Genomic DNA, 14,437 nt, shown 5'->3' with positions numbered 1-14,437 from the left:
TCGCTTATTTCACGCCCGGAAGAAGAGCGGCTCACAGTCATTCCACAGGGTCCCCAGCCTCACACTTTCTGTTTAAAGGTTTTGTTTACTTTGTGTTTGAGACGGTCTCACACTCTCGCTCATGCTGTCCTTGAACACGTGGCAACCCTGCTTTAGTCTCCTTAGAGTTCAGATCGGAGGAATAAGCCACCATGCCTGGCACACTCACATTTCAACAAAAACACACGAGGGTGGTACTTTCTCTGCATCCTTCTAACTAACTTCTTACTTGAGATCCCCTTAGCCTCGTTCTGCTGGGCACTGGAATTATAGGCAGGGCAACCACAGCCAGTTTATCGTCTACTTTTCTGACAGCGGTCATCCTAAAGGATCTTACCGTGGTTTGATTCCATTTCTCCTAATTAGTAGGGATCTTGGCCATCATTTCACATGCTTGCTGGGCATTCGCTATGATTTTGAGACAAGTTCTCCTAGTGTAGGCTGCCTTGAACTGTCTATGTAGATGAGAATGACCTTGCCAAGTATTGGGACTACAAATCCCCAGGTAAGTGAGACCAGTTTATGTGGTCCTGGGAATTGAACCAATGGCTTTGTGCATTCTAGGCAAGCACTTCACTAACGGAGCTTCAGCCCCAGGCTTAGTAAACTCTTTTAAAAGGTATTTAGATTCACAATGCCTATTGGAGAGACTAGAGGGCCAAGTGAATCTCCACGACTCAGCTCTGGCCTTGTCTCCAACGCTACCTGGAGTCATCTGCAGCAAGAGGCAGACGACGTTCTCACCACTGGGTACTCGGCCTGAAGATTCTGGATGACTCCGCTCGCCCCACCTCTCTAGCAGAAGCCACGCCCCTGAGCGCGTGAACACGCCCTTTACTTGCGTGCCTCTGCCCCTTCGGGCTGCACGCAGCCGCGTTCTTGTCACGTGACGCCGTTAGGTAATCTTCCGATGGACTGCTGAGGGTTCCCGGAAAGGTGTTGTCTAGCGGGGATCAGATTCCCGACAGAGCTCAGCGCGGGTCTTTCCTGTCACGTGCTGCACGGAGCCGCGGCTAGACTCGTTATTGCTAGGCAACGGCTTGCACGCTTTGTCCGGTGCTGCATCCTAGCTGTCTAGGAGGATCTGGGCGCCGCAGGCGGACATGGACCAGTACTGCATCCTCGGTCGCATCGGGGAGGGCGCCCATGGCATCGTCTTCAAAGCCAAGCACGTAGAGGTGAGGCCACGCTGCGTTCCCCCTGCCTCAAGCCACGGGCTGCGGCCTTCTGGTGCTGAGACCTGCAGGCCTCGGGGGTCTCTGGATGCTTGTCCGGGTCCCTTCGGTTGTGATCCCGCTTCCAGCAGCGGGGTTGCGGGAGCGCGTCCCCTGGCGGGCGGTTTAGATATTCCCGACCTAGGGGCGGATCTCTGCGGGTATCTTGTTCCCTGTGTGTTCTTTTTCTGCCCTTCATTGCCAGAAGGTGTTCTGGCAGTATCTGCTCTCCTTACTGCACAGACTGGAGAGATCGTTGCCCTCAAGAAGGTGGCCCTGCGGCGGCTGGAGGATGGCATTCCTAACCAGGCCCTAAGGGAAATCAAGGCTCTGCAGGAGATCGAGGACAGTCAGTATGTGAGTGGGGCAGGGATCTGGTGGACCAGACGGTGGGCGACAGGTTCCAAGACAGCAGCTTCTCCCCCGCCCTCTTTCACTCATTTCCACCCTTACCTTCCCACCCACAGACACTTTGAAGGATTCCCTTCTAATCCTCACTGAGCTCCTGCCCGCTTAGCCCCTATTTCTCCCTCCCATTGACTTGTTGCTCATACACTCATTCATTTTTTCTCTTTTAAATATTTTGTGATTTTTCTCTCCTTTCCTTCCTGTCCCCCCTTCCACCTCCCTGCTTTGCTTTCTTTTCTTTCATACTATGGGCAGGTGCTGTGCCACTAAAGTATGTCCCCAACCGTACGGATTTCTCAGTAACTTGTACTTGTTCCGCGGGTGTGTTTAAAGGCTTTATGTGTGGTCACCCGGAGTTCTCCCTGCTTTTCAAAGCAAGTTTCAGGAATTTGTTAAGCAAGGGGAATGCTTGATTTTCTTCATCACTTCGTGGGTCCTCAGCTATCCATTGAAGACTTTGAGTTGAGTATCACTGGCAGTCTTCCTGGAGCCTCCTGAAAGTTCTGGCCTGTGCACAGTGCTAGTGACGCTGAGGAACTGGTCCCAGTCTGTTTCCCGAGAGCGTGTGTGTAATGGAATCAGGAGGTGACAGGCCACACACCTGGTGTATGCCTGTGTGCCAGTGTACTGTGAAGTCTGGGGTTGTAGGTCTCAGGACCTATTGGAGCAAGCTGGCTGGTCAGACCAGCGTATTTGGTGAAGCCCTGAATTCAGTAGAGACATTGCCTCAACAGATAATGAGGAGAGCAATTAAAGAAGACTCCTGACTTCAGCCGTGATTCTCCACGTGCTCATGCACATGTTTGTACACACATGCATCCAAACACAAAGACATATGTTAAAAAAATAGTAGATTTGTCCCCAACCTTTATCATCTTCATTCACTACCACTTCTAAGGTTTCCCTGCAGAGACTAGTGTTACGTTAATGTTTTACTTTTGGCTTTTTGGGGGGCCCACTACCCAGCTCCCAAATAAATCACACCTGGAGGCTTATTCTTAATTAGGAATGCCCAGCCTTAGCTTGGCTTGTTTCTAGCCAGCTTTCTGTCAATTAACCCATCTATCTTTTCCCTGGCTGTCTTTGCTTGCTTGGCCCTCTGGCAGGGCAAGCGCGAATGGTGCTGCTGCTGGTGGGTCAGGAGGTGAGTCTAGAGCAATGGTTCTTAGCCTTCCTGATGCTGTAACCCTTTAATATGATTCATGTTGTGGTTTTGTTGCTACTTCACAACTGTAATTTTGCTGCTGTTATGAGTCATAATGTGAATATTTTTGGAGATAGATGTTTGCCAAAGGGGTAGAGACCCATGGTTTGAGCACCTCTGGTCTAGAGGCTGATAGGATTTCTGCCCTCAGGTGGTACAGCTGAAAGCCGTGTTCCCACATGGTGCAGGATTTGTGCTGGCCTTCGAGTTTATGCTGTCAGACCTGGCAGAGGTGGTGCGCCATGCCCAGAGGCCCCTGGCCCCAGCACAGGTCAAGAGCTACCTGCAGATGCTGCTCAAAGGTGTTGCATTTTGCCACGCCAACAACATTGTGCATCGGGTTAGTACCAACATGGGCTGTGGTGGACTGGGGTGAGCTAGTCCTTGAAGAGGGTCTTCAGGTAAGCAGCCAGGGCTGTGGCTCTAGAGGAGATGGGGCTGACTGCCTATCTCCCTGTCCCAAAGCCCTATGGGTAGAGGGAGACTGATGCCCCCTTTTGTCTGCACAGGACCTGAAGCCTGCCAACCTGCTCATCAGTGCCTCAGGCGAGCTCAAGATCGCGGACTTTGGCCTGGCCCGGGTCTTCTCTCCAGATGGTGGTCGCCTCTACACACATCAAGTGGCCACCAGGTAATGAGGCTGTATCCCTGCCAGTTCTCTCACGGGGGAAGAGACACCTCTGCACCTTCTGTTCGGGCGTGGGCTGTGAGCTTCTCATCAGACCAGCTAGCCAGCTGTGATCTCAAACCCTTTTCCCCAGGTGGTACCGAGCCCCTGAGCTCCTGTATGGTGCCCGGCAGTACGACCAGGGCGTCGACCTATGGTGAGACCCTGGGGTGGATGAGGTAATGCGCGCCTGCCATGGGGATGTCTCTGAGTTTGTTGGGGGAAGGTTAGGGCAGTGATAGTCTCAGGCGGGAGGCGTCTGGGTAAGGTGGTCTGGGGTACAGTTCAGGTATCTTGACTTGAGGATGAGACAGCGGTGAGCTTGAGCGAGGCTTATGCCCCTAGGTATGAAGGCTCAGCATTCTGGTGGACTAGTTTGTGGTCTTCAGAGGTCTGAGGTTTGGGTTATTTTGCATTTCTGCCCCCCAAACTGAGGAGGAGCTGGGTGACCCAGATACGGGGCTCTAAGTGTCTTCTAGCTGTCAGGAGTTGCTCTGTCACTAGAAACCTCTGGACCTTGAACCTGGCTTGAGGTGTTAGAGCTGTCGTGGGTAGCTTGATCACCCGTGTGTGAGAGCTCCAGTTGCATACATCTGTATCCACAGGGCTGTGGGCTGCATTATGGGAGAACTGTTGAATGGGTCCCCCCTGTTCCCGGGAGAGAATGACATCGAGCAACTTTGCTGTGTGCTTCGCATCCTGGGCACGCCCAGCCCTCGAGTCTGGCCGGTTAGTAGCAGCCATTGCTGGGGAAGGCGTGGGATTGCTTTCTTCCCCAGTAGGAAGTGACTTCTATTCATGCAGGTGTACCAGGGCCCCAGCTTTCCTTGACTGCAGAAGGGCCAGGTCTTGTCTGGGTGACATCTCAGCAATCGGGGCAAGGAGGGCGTGTGTGGGTGATGAGGGACCATGATCTGAGTGAGAACGTGAAAGGGAGCCTGCATCGGAGCGGTGAGGTGGGGCCTGCTCTCATTGCCTCTTCCTCTGCTGAGCTCAGGAGATCACAGAGCTGCCTGACTACAACAAGATCTCCTTCAAGGAGCAGGCACCGGTGCCCCTTGAGGAGGTGCTGCCTGATGCCTCTCCCCAGGCCTTGGACCTGCTGGGCCAGTTCCTCCTCTACCCTCCACACCAGCGTATTGCAGCCTCCCAGGTAAGGTTCAAGTTGTGGTCACTGAACTATGGGACCCTGCCCAGTAGGGGACTCTCAGAATCTGTGACGGACTGGAAGCCCGGGCTTCCCAATGGGGTGTTCTTCAGGGGAGTAGTCAGTGACCTTTGCCCTCTGTCTATTCCCCTCTTGTTGGTGGTTCCTTCTTGCAGCTGCAGGAGTTGGAGGTGTGGGTGTTGTCACCTTCCCCCCTGATTGCTCTTCATGTCCTTACCCGTCCTGTGCTTGCTCCTTGCCTTGGGCTTGTGCTCCTGTGTCCTAACCCTTCAAACCCTGCAGCAGCTCCCTGGTCTTTATTTATAACTTGTCCTGGGAGACATGAACAAGTGTCTGTTCACCGAGATAGACACTGCTAACAAATCTGACCTGAGGTCAGATACAGTCTCAGGTGTTTTCTGGGACTTGTGAGTTTCCTCTAATTCCTGAGTCTATAAGGAGCCTCCTGCCCAGAGGGAATGTTTCAATCGGGAGGAAATAGCCACACATCAAACTATAGTTGTTGGAGATATACCTGTACATTCTGCCCCTTTCTCTGGTTTATGTCCCCAACCCCTTCCTCTGTTGGCAAGACTTTCAAGCTCACTGCCATGTTCCCAGCCACTGGGACAGTGCTCCAGACAGGCACAAAGGCAGGATTTGCTGACCCAGCTGAATGGTTCTGGGGGCTGGTAGTAACTGGATTTCTTCGGCTGCCTCTTGTTTGCTACCCTCAGGCCCTTCTGCATCAGTACTTCTTCACAGCTCCTCTGCCTGCCCATCCCTCTGAGCTGCCAGTTCCTCAGCGCCCAGGAGGACCTGCACCGAAGGCTCACCCAGGCCCCCCTCATGTCCATGACTTCCATGTGGACCGTCCTCTTGAGGAGTCACTGCTGAACCCAGAGCTGATTCGGCCCTTCATCCCAGAGGGGTGAGATGCTCGCCTAGTCCTGCCTGCTTGCCCCAGGAGCATCTAGACAGCCATTCCTCTGCCTCTTCCTGATTTGCCTCCATAGCCTCCCCATGGATACACACACCACACCTCATCCTACTCCTTAGCCTGCTTGAGGACTGGGCTTCGGGGGGCAGAACCATGAAGATGTCCAGCCCAGCAGAGAATGAGACTCACATAGCCTCTGGAAACTGCTAGCTGTGTCCTTTCCTAGAGCCACCACTCCGTGGTGTTCCCTACCTTGGATCCTGTTCAAGTCCATTGCTATTACAGCAGCACCTGGGGAGGCACAAGAGTGAGCGCACCTGGGAAGGCAGGCTTGCTTTGGTTTGGTTTCCAGAGCACTCTGGACCGGGATTTGAGATTCATATAAAAGCTCTGAGTGTTTCTGCCTGTTTCTGTTAGGGAAATTGACAAGGTGGCCCCTTAATTTATAGGGGTCAGTCACCCAGAAGGTGCTTCCAGTTAGGGCCGCTTTGGTCCTGAGGCTTCCTGTGCCATTCATGTGATTTGAGTGCTTATTTGGGAGTGAGGGTCCAGAAGTTGAGGCCAGGGATGAACAGTTTCCACATGCTGGGCAGTTAGTTTTTCTGTAAGCCGGAGGCTGCCGCGCACATTTGAAGCAGGCATTCCTGGAATTCATTTAGTAAATAAATTCCAGTGTAACTCAGCCAGCCTGATGATCTTTATTTTATAGTACTACAGTAAGATGAGTCTAAAACAGTGGTTCTCAACCTTCCTAATGCTGTGACCCTTTAATTCAGTTCCTCAGGTTATAGTGACCCCCAACCATAAAATTATTTTCATTGCCACTTCATAACTGTAATTTTGCCACTGTTATGAATTATAATGTAAATATTTGATATGCAGGATATTTGATATGAGACCCCTGTGAAAGGGTCGTTCGACCCCCAAGAGGTCATGACCCATAAATTGAGAAGCACTGGTCTAAAAGAATACTGAGATGTCAAGGACCAAGAGGAGGTGCAGACAGATGATGATGAGAACTTGTATAGTGGATAGTAAGACTTACTATATGGTTATGTAAGGACTAAGACAGAATATTGTTTCAGGAATAGACAAAATAGAATCTTAACTATCCATTATTCAAATATATAACAAAATTTGCTAGTGACTTTGGGATATACCTGTAACCCTAGTGCTCAAGGGTCTAAGACAAGAGGTTTCCTAAGAGTGAAAGATCACCCTGGGCTATAGTGGGAGATCCTGTCTGAAAAAAACAGTGAATGTGTGTATATAATATACACACATAGGAGACACATTATACTCTTAAAATGTTTGTTTTAGTCCTCACATGCATTGGTTGTTGTGTGAGTACTGGGGACACAGAGGTAACTAACAGATTTATACCATGCTGCTCTCAGGAAATCCTGATGTCTTCATAACCCAAGCTCCATTTATTTCTCTGATCATGTCTGCAGACTCTTAAGAGCTACAAGAAACTAATGGGTGACAACTTGTGTCTGGACGCTGTTTGGAAACAAAGGTACAGGATGATAAAAATGTAGTCCATTTGTTGATTTACACATCGGTGCCTTCAGTGGTCTCTGCAGAGCCTTTTTCTAACTCCGCATCGCACAGTGATACCCAGGCATACAGGGAAACATTGACCAGCAGAAAACCAGCTCTGGATTTCCAGGTGGTGGACTCACCAGATAGTGCAGCTACCACACTTGGTCCTGGTAGAAACAGTGGCTGGTACTGAAAGTCATGTAATAATACAACAAAATACAAATTTACAGTCTGCAGTAGGATGGTCTACCCCCACCCCCCCACACACAAAAAGATTTTGTTTGGCTTGTTCTTTTCAAGACGAGACGATGAGCCTGGCTTTGAACTCGCTTTGTGACTGAGATGACCTCGATGCCTGCACTTTTATTGGGATTACACCCCTGTATTACCACACTTGTAGTAATTTGAATGCAGAGTACATATTCTAGCTGGAACAGAGGTGGTTACTTATATTAAAAAGGGAGAGAAGTGGGTATTTTCTTTTTTTTTTTTTTTTTTTTTTAATTTATTTATTTATTAAGGATTTCTGCCTCGTCCCCACAACCGCTTCCCATTTCCCTCCCCCTCCCCCGATCAATTCCCCCTCCCTCATCTGCTCGAAGAGCAATCAGGGTTCCCTGACCTGTGGGAAGCCCAAGGACTGCCCACCTCTATCCAGGTCTCGTAAGGTGAGCATCCAAACTGCCTAGGCACCCACAAAGCCAGTACGTGCAGTAGGATCAAAAACCCACTGCAATTGTTCTTGAATTCTCAGTATTCCTCATTGTCCTCTATGTTCAGCTAGTCCGGATTTATCCCATGCTTTTTCAGACCTAGGCCAGCTGGCCTTGGTGAGATCCCAATAGAACATCCCCATTGTCTTAGTGTGTGGGTGCACCCCTCGTGGTCCGGGTATTTTCAAGAATGGAATTATAAATATAAATCAAACTTACAAGCAAAAGAATTAAAAAAAAGGTGATATAGCTTGATATCAGAGTAGGCACTTACTAGGGATAAACATTAAACTTGCATGAATTGGCAAAAATTGCTACATATGTATGCACACAATACAGATTTTTTTCCTCTTTTTGATACTGAATCTTGTGTATCTGAGGCTAGCACCAAACTCATTATATAGCCAAGGCTAGCATCAAACTCACTGTGCAGTTTAGAATTACAGAAGCTTGCAGAGTCTAGCTCTGCAGACTTCCTCCAGAGTTGAGGTCAGAGGCCGCTGTGTAGTGGAGGCCGTTAGAATAGCTCTAATCTGAGGGTTTACACAAAAGGCTCACTGTGCTTTCCAAACATGTCTCTTTATTCTACCTCTATTTTAATTCTGTCCTAATTTTCTATAATTTCTTAGCTCTAATTCTCTCTCAATTCTAATTCCAGTTCTCTGTTACAAGTCTCTGTTTGTTATTTTACATTCTTTTTTCTTCTTTATTTTCCTACATTCTCTATACCTTTACATTTCTGCCAGCTTCTGTTTGCTCTCTTAGCTTTTACAGACCCACAGAATCTTGCAGGCATTACCTCTGAAGGTCACATACCATTTCTTAAGTAAATAATAAGAAATAGTCATTCCAACAATTCACAGTGCAATCAATCCAGATAGTAAGAAAAGAGCACTTTCTTTTAGTTAACTCCCTAACTAGTGGACTGCAAACCGCAGCTGTAAAAGGAGAAGTCTTTTTGTTATCCATAGAGGTAGCCTTACAAAACTAAACTAATAAGAGAAATAAGGAAATTGTGTGCTATATCCTATACTTTAAAAAAGATTTATTTATTATGTTTACAGTGTTCTGTCTTCATGTATGTCTGTAGGCCAGAAGAGGGAGCCACCATGTCGTTGCTGGGAATTGAACTCAGTGTCTCTGGAAGAGTTCTTAACCACTGAGCCATCTCTCCAGCCCCTATATCCTATACTTTTGATTGTATAAAACATCTTAAACATTTTGTGATCAGTAGTCATAAATTCCAGGTTTTCTGGGACTGGGGACTTGTTTGTTTACAAATGTGTCCTCAGAGAGAGGGCAGCAGCAGCTGGAGCTGCAGGGCCAGGGGCAGAGAAGTCCATACAACACTCACCAACACACTGGCATTTGAAGCATTTTCAATCTTAAGATATATTTTTATGTCCAGCATGTAACCCTTGACCATAGAAAGAAAAGCTTGTAACTCTTTTTTTTTGGGGGGGGGCTATGAAGTTATTTTATATTTTGTAGCTAACCCTGGCCAGATAGAGAATCTTTCTTCCGGGGTGCCTGAACAAAGGCTGAGGTTAGGAATCTGTGCAGAGTTAATTATTGTCCCCGGTACTCCAGTTAAATTACTCTGCACTATTTACCTTGGCTCAATAAATTGTACAGCTGGCTACATGTTCTAGTAAATAAGATTGTATTCTTTTTTGTTTTGTTTTTCAAGACAGGGTTTCTTTGTGTAATAGTCCTAGATGTTGTGGAACCCACTTGTAGACCAGGCTGGCCTTGAACTCAAAAAGATCCAAGTGCTGGGATTAAAGGTGTGCACTACCACTGCCCAGCTAAGATTGTATTCTTTTGGTAATAGTTTACCTTAAAATCCAATTAGCAAAGCACCTGGCCTGATCTAAAAGCTACTTTAAAGTTTTATATCAGTTGATAGTGTGTGGCTATCTTGGCAGCTGGGGAAATTACAGTGTTTTCTTAAGCTGTACTCTAGTTCCACTCTTAATGGAAGCTTAGAACTTCTGACTTGGGCAGCATTTGTTTTATTCATGAAAACTCGGTATAGGTTAACAGTATTAATACTAATTGGATAATACAGCTAAGGCAGAACCATCTTCTTGACAATTCATAGATAAAAATGCCCAGTAGATAAAGAATGTATTCATGCGATACACACACACACACACATACACACGCACACACGCACACGCACACACACACACACAGGCTAGGGAAAGAATGCATTTAGCACATTTAAAATTATAGGGAGAAACATCAGATATTCTGGCGTCTGTATTTCTTGCAGGTCTTGCAAGGCACATTTCCTCCATCAGAAATTAATTCTGGTTGGTTGACACCTTGAATATTAATTGCTCCTTTAATAAATGATAAAGGCTCTCTGCCAGAATGACCCTGAACTCATCCTGCGGCCAGTACAGGTGTGAACTACTGATTCTGGATTCTGCAGTGCTGAGGATTGAATCCAGAGTTCAATGTCTGGTGCATGCCGGACATTTCAACCCTTTGAGGACTCAACAAGGCCTTAATGTGGTGTGGGAGGTCCTTCTGACTATGTGTTGCTTTCATTGGTTAATAAAGGAACTGCTTGGGCTATAGCAGAGCTGTAGGGGAACGGAGCTAGGAAGGGAAAAATAAATGGAATGCTGGGAAGAAGAGGTAGGGAGAGACACCATGGAGCCACTGGAGTCAGACATGCTGAGTCTTTGCCATTAAGCCACTGCCATGTGGCGATATACAGATTAATAGAAATGGGTTAAATTAATATAAAAGTTAGTCAATAAGAGGCTAGAGCTAATGAACCAAGCAGTGTTTTAATTAATATAGTTTCTCGCCGGGCAGTGGTGGCGCACGCCTTTAATCCCAGCACTTGGGAGGCAGAGGCAGGCGGATCTCTGTGAGTTCGAGGCCAGCCTGGTCTACAAGAGCTAGTTCCAGGACAGGTTCCAAAGCCAGAGAGAAACCCTGTCTCGAAAAACCAAAAAAAAAAAAAATTAATATAGTTTCTTTGTGGTTATTTTGGGGCTAAGCTAGCTGGGCGGCTGGGATGAACAAGTGGGCCCTCCTCCAACATTAATGTCTAGTCCATCTTGTCTTCAAACTCAGGTTTCCAGCCTCTGGTGTACCTGGGTTTACAGGTGGATGCCACTGCAGCTGACTTCAGAGTTTAAGATAGATGTAATGAGAGCTAAAAATAGACAAATTCACTTTCAAGGTAGTTGGTTTAAAGCTGGGCCTGGTATGGCTGCCAGTGGTGTCATACAGTTTGAATTCCAACACTTGAGATGTTGGCAGATTTCTGAGTGCAAGACCAGCCTGGTCTACATAACAAGTTCCAGGCTGGACTACATAGTGAGACCCTTTCAAAAAAATATTTGCATGATAGGATTAATGGCAGGCAAGACATAAAGAGAAGATTGGTGTGTGTGTATAAGTACATGTGCAAAGGTTCAAAGGGCAACGTTCCAAGAGTTGGTTTTCTCCTTCTATCGTGTGTCCCAGGTATTGAGTTCAGGTCATCAGGGGGATGACAAGTGCCTCTACCAGTAGGGCCATTTTGTTGGCTCTGTGTACAGGGTTTGTGCAGATTTTTCATTCACATAAGGGACCTGAGACTCCGTAGACTGATATCTGCAGGGTTCTGGAAGCAATTCCCTGTGTACACTGATGGGTGACTGCATTTTACTACAGGGCCAAATACTCGGTGGATTTAATAAAGTGAGACTTAGTGACATTTGTTTGTAGTGCTGCCATCATGAGTCACAGTATTTCACAGGGTATTTTTTTTGTTGTTGTTTGTTTCCAGAAGGCAACTGATTCACACTCTGGTTGTGGGTGTCAGTATTTGAGGAATTTCCAGAAATTCTTTACCCAGAACTGTGAAGTCATCTGTAACTAGAAACAAAGTGTTCATGTCTCCAGTTCACCCGAAGGCTTCATCCAGGTGAAAGAGTTGCCTGTGACCTGGTTCCTGGTCTCTTCATTGCTAACTAGGCACTAAGAATGAGATTCCAAAGCTATCTGCTGCCATCTTCCATCCCCTCTTTCATTTGGGTATTCTTTCCTTCTGGAGGTCTGAGCCCACCTCATCTACTCAGCAGGTGCACCTGGTCAAGTCTAGGGTTCTTGAGAGTATCCCAGTCCATCCTCAGCAGAAGGCCAGAGGTTACGCTTGGGATTGAGGAAACTCTTCAGAGGAGTCTTTCTCTGAGTGGAACTTGAGAGAGACAACATCTTTCTGTCAGGTTTTAAGGGTATGGAGGGACTGGAAGAGTGACTGCCCTCCTGTGACAGGAGCAAGCCTAATATTAGTCCTCAGGGGTAAATGAAGTTCATACAGAGGAGAATAGAAAGGAGAAAGAAAGTACTAATGACTTTATGTGCTTAGGAATGGCAGGAACTTTTATAGTGGGAGTGGGTCTCAGTATTAACAAGGATCTAAGATGGGAGAAAAAAACAGAGGGAAGGAGGTAGGAAGGGAAGGAGGTAGGAAGGGAAGGAGGGAGGCAGAGGGGGAGGGAAAGGGGAGGCATAAACTAGCTGACTTCTGGGTTTTCCCCCGGTTGCTTAGAAATAGTGTTTGCCTGATCTTCTGCTTCACACCTTCCTCTTCCTTCATTTTCTGGATCAGAGAGGCTTCATACAGGTGGCAGATTTGCCTACGACTACTCGTCTCCACCGGTTTTATGTCACTCTTCCTGGGGATATAAGAACAAACGTCTACTTACCCCAGATAGGGAACCAACAACAGATACAAATATCACCAAAGTCCAACTTGGTAAAACAGTTTTACTGGGTATTGTAGTGTGAAATAAAATGGCCCCCAAAGGGAATGGTGTATGCCTTTAATCCCAGCACTTGGAAGGCAGAGGCTGGCAGATTTGAGTTGGAGGCCAACCTGGTCTACATAGTAAGTCTCAGGACACTCAAGTGAAGGCAATGGAAGACAGCAGGTGAAGATGTAATTGATTGAGGAGGCCATGTTCCAGCCCCAGGAAGCAGCAGAACTTGGCAGCTTCAGCCATGTGGTTCTGGGTTTAGAATTAAGGCTAGAAGAAAGGAATTGTGGAATAAAGCCACCGAGGCAGGCATATGTCAGGGGTGTCCCTGAAGGCCTAGAGAGGCCATTGGGTGAAGCTGTGAGGTTGAAGCCTTGATTGTCTTGGAGAACCCAAGATGTTGGAGATGCTGGAGCCATGGGGTACCTGCTGAGGAGAGCAGGGGGTGGAATCAGCCCAAGAGAAATAAAGATGAATGGGGTTGGAGATCTAAAAAGTATTTTGACATCAGATATGGACAGAGTTTGGAGTTTGCCCGGCTGGTTTTTGGCCTTGATTTGCTCCAGCATTTCCTCATTGTTCTCCCTTACCTATGTTTTGGAAGGGTAATGTATATCCTGTGCTTTTGTATGTTGGAAGTATGTCATCTGCCTTTTGATTTTGATTTTTTTTTTTTTTTGGTTTTTCGAGACAGGGTTTCTGTGTGGTTTTGGAGCCTGTCCTGGAACTAGCTCTTGTAGACCAGGCTGGTCTCGAACTCACAGAGATCCGCCTGCCTCTGCCTCCCAAGTGCTGGGATTAAAGGCATGCGCCACCACTGCCCGGCTTGATTTTGATTTTTTTTTTAAAAACATTTTATTTTTTATTTATTTATTTAACTTTATTATGTTCGTTGGTGTGAAGGTGTCAGATCTCGTGGAACTATATTTTCAGACAGTTGTGAGCTGCCATGTGGGTGCTGGGAATCGAACCCGGGTCCTCTGGAAGAGCAGTCAGTGCTCTTAACCGCTGAGCCATCTCACCAGCCCCTTGATTTTGATTTTTATAGGGGAATTACAGTTAAGAGATTGCCATGCATCTCAGAAGAGACTTTGAAACAAATTTGAGACTGTGATAGACTATGGGGATTTTTGAAGTTGGACTGAATGCATTTTTGCATTATGACATGGCTATCATCTTTGGGGGCCATGGAGTTGAATGTGGTGGTTTGAAAGAAAATGACCCTTCTAGGGAGTGGCATTGTTAGGAGGTGTGGCCTTGTTGGAGGAAGTGTGTCACTGAGTGTGTGTGTGTGTCATTGTGTGTTTGTGTATGTGTGTGTGTGTGTGTGTGAGCTTTAAGGTCCCTTTTGCTCATTTCCCTCAGTGTAATTTTCAGAGCACTTGGTGTTGTCTGCACGATGAAGGACTCTGAGCTACTACTCCAGCACCACATCTGCCTGCACGCTGCCAGTGTTCGCCATCATGATGATAAAGGACTGGACCTCTGAAATTAAGTGAGCCAATTAAAATGTTTATAAGAGTTGCTGTGGTCTCTTTTAAAGGGCGGTGGTGGTGCACTCCTTTAATCCTAGCACATGGGAGGCAGAAGCAGGTGGATCTCTGAATTTGAAACCAGCCTGGTCTACAAGAGCTAGTTCCAGAATAGGCTCCAAAGCTACAGAGAAACCCAGTCTTGAAAAAAACAAAACAAACAAACAAAACAAAACACACACACACACACACACAAAACAAAACAAAAAAACCCTAAGACATTTGGTATGGGAGATCCTCCTATGTGTTGCTTTTATTG

General features: G+C 47.1%; 1 protein-coding gene across 6 annotated transcripts; it reads left to right on the top strand.

The window, feature by feature from the left end:
* Positions 1 to 960: 960 nt before the first annotated feature.
* LOC121453693 (cyclin-dependent kinase 20) lies at positions 961 to 14,100 on the top strand. 6 transcript variants are annotated; one of them, XR_005975041.1, is made up of 11 exons: positions 961 to 1,217; positions 1,497 to 1,610; positions 3,017 to 3,205; positions 3,375 to 3,496; positions 3,627 to 3,689; positions 4,138 to 4,261; positions 4,530 to 4,685; positions 5,417 to 5,610; positions 7,074 to 7,138; positions 11,674 to 11,811; positions 14,024 to 14,049. XR_005975041.1 is itself a non-coding variant. In XM_041660624.1 (10 exons), exons 1-9 carry the CDS (start codon positions 1,143 to 1,145, stop codon positions 7,096 to 7,098), a joined length of 1,062 nt encoding a protein of 353 aa, XP_041516558.1. In that variant the 5' UTR covers positions 961 to 1,142; the 3' UTR covers positions 7,099 to 7,138; positions 14,024 to 14,100. The 6 variants fall into 6 exon arrangements, 5 of the variants coding, with proteins under 5 accessions (XP_041516558.1, XP_041516556.1, XP_041516557.1 ...); XM_041660624.1 differs by lacking the exon at positions 11,674 to 11,811 and having other exon boundaries at positions 14,024 to 14,100; XM_041660622.1 differs by lacking the exon at positions 14,024 to 14,049 and having other exon boundaries at positions 11,674 to 12,158.
* The last annotated feature ends 337 nt before the right edge of the window (positions 14,101 to 14,437 follow it).

This window comes from Microtus oregoni, unplaced genomic scaffold (genome assembly GCF_018167655.1).
Source record: "Microtus oregoni isolate MIOR12 unplaced genomic scaffold, Mior012 000011F_ref0000422, whole genome shotgun sequence".
In the NCBI taxonomy this organism is placed as follows: domain Eukaryota; kingdom Metazoa; phylum Chordata; class Mammalia; order Rodentia; family Cricetidae; genus Microtus; species Microtus oregoni.
This window is presented reverse-complemented; position numbering and strand designations above follow the sequence as displayed.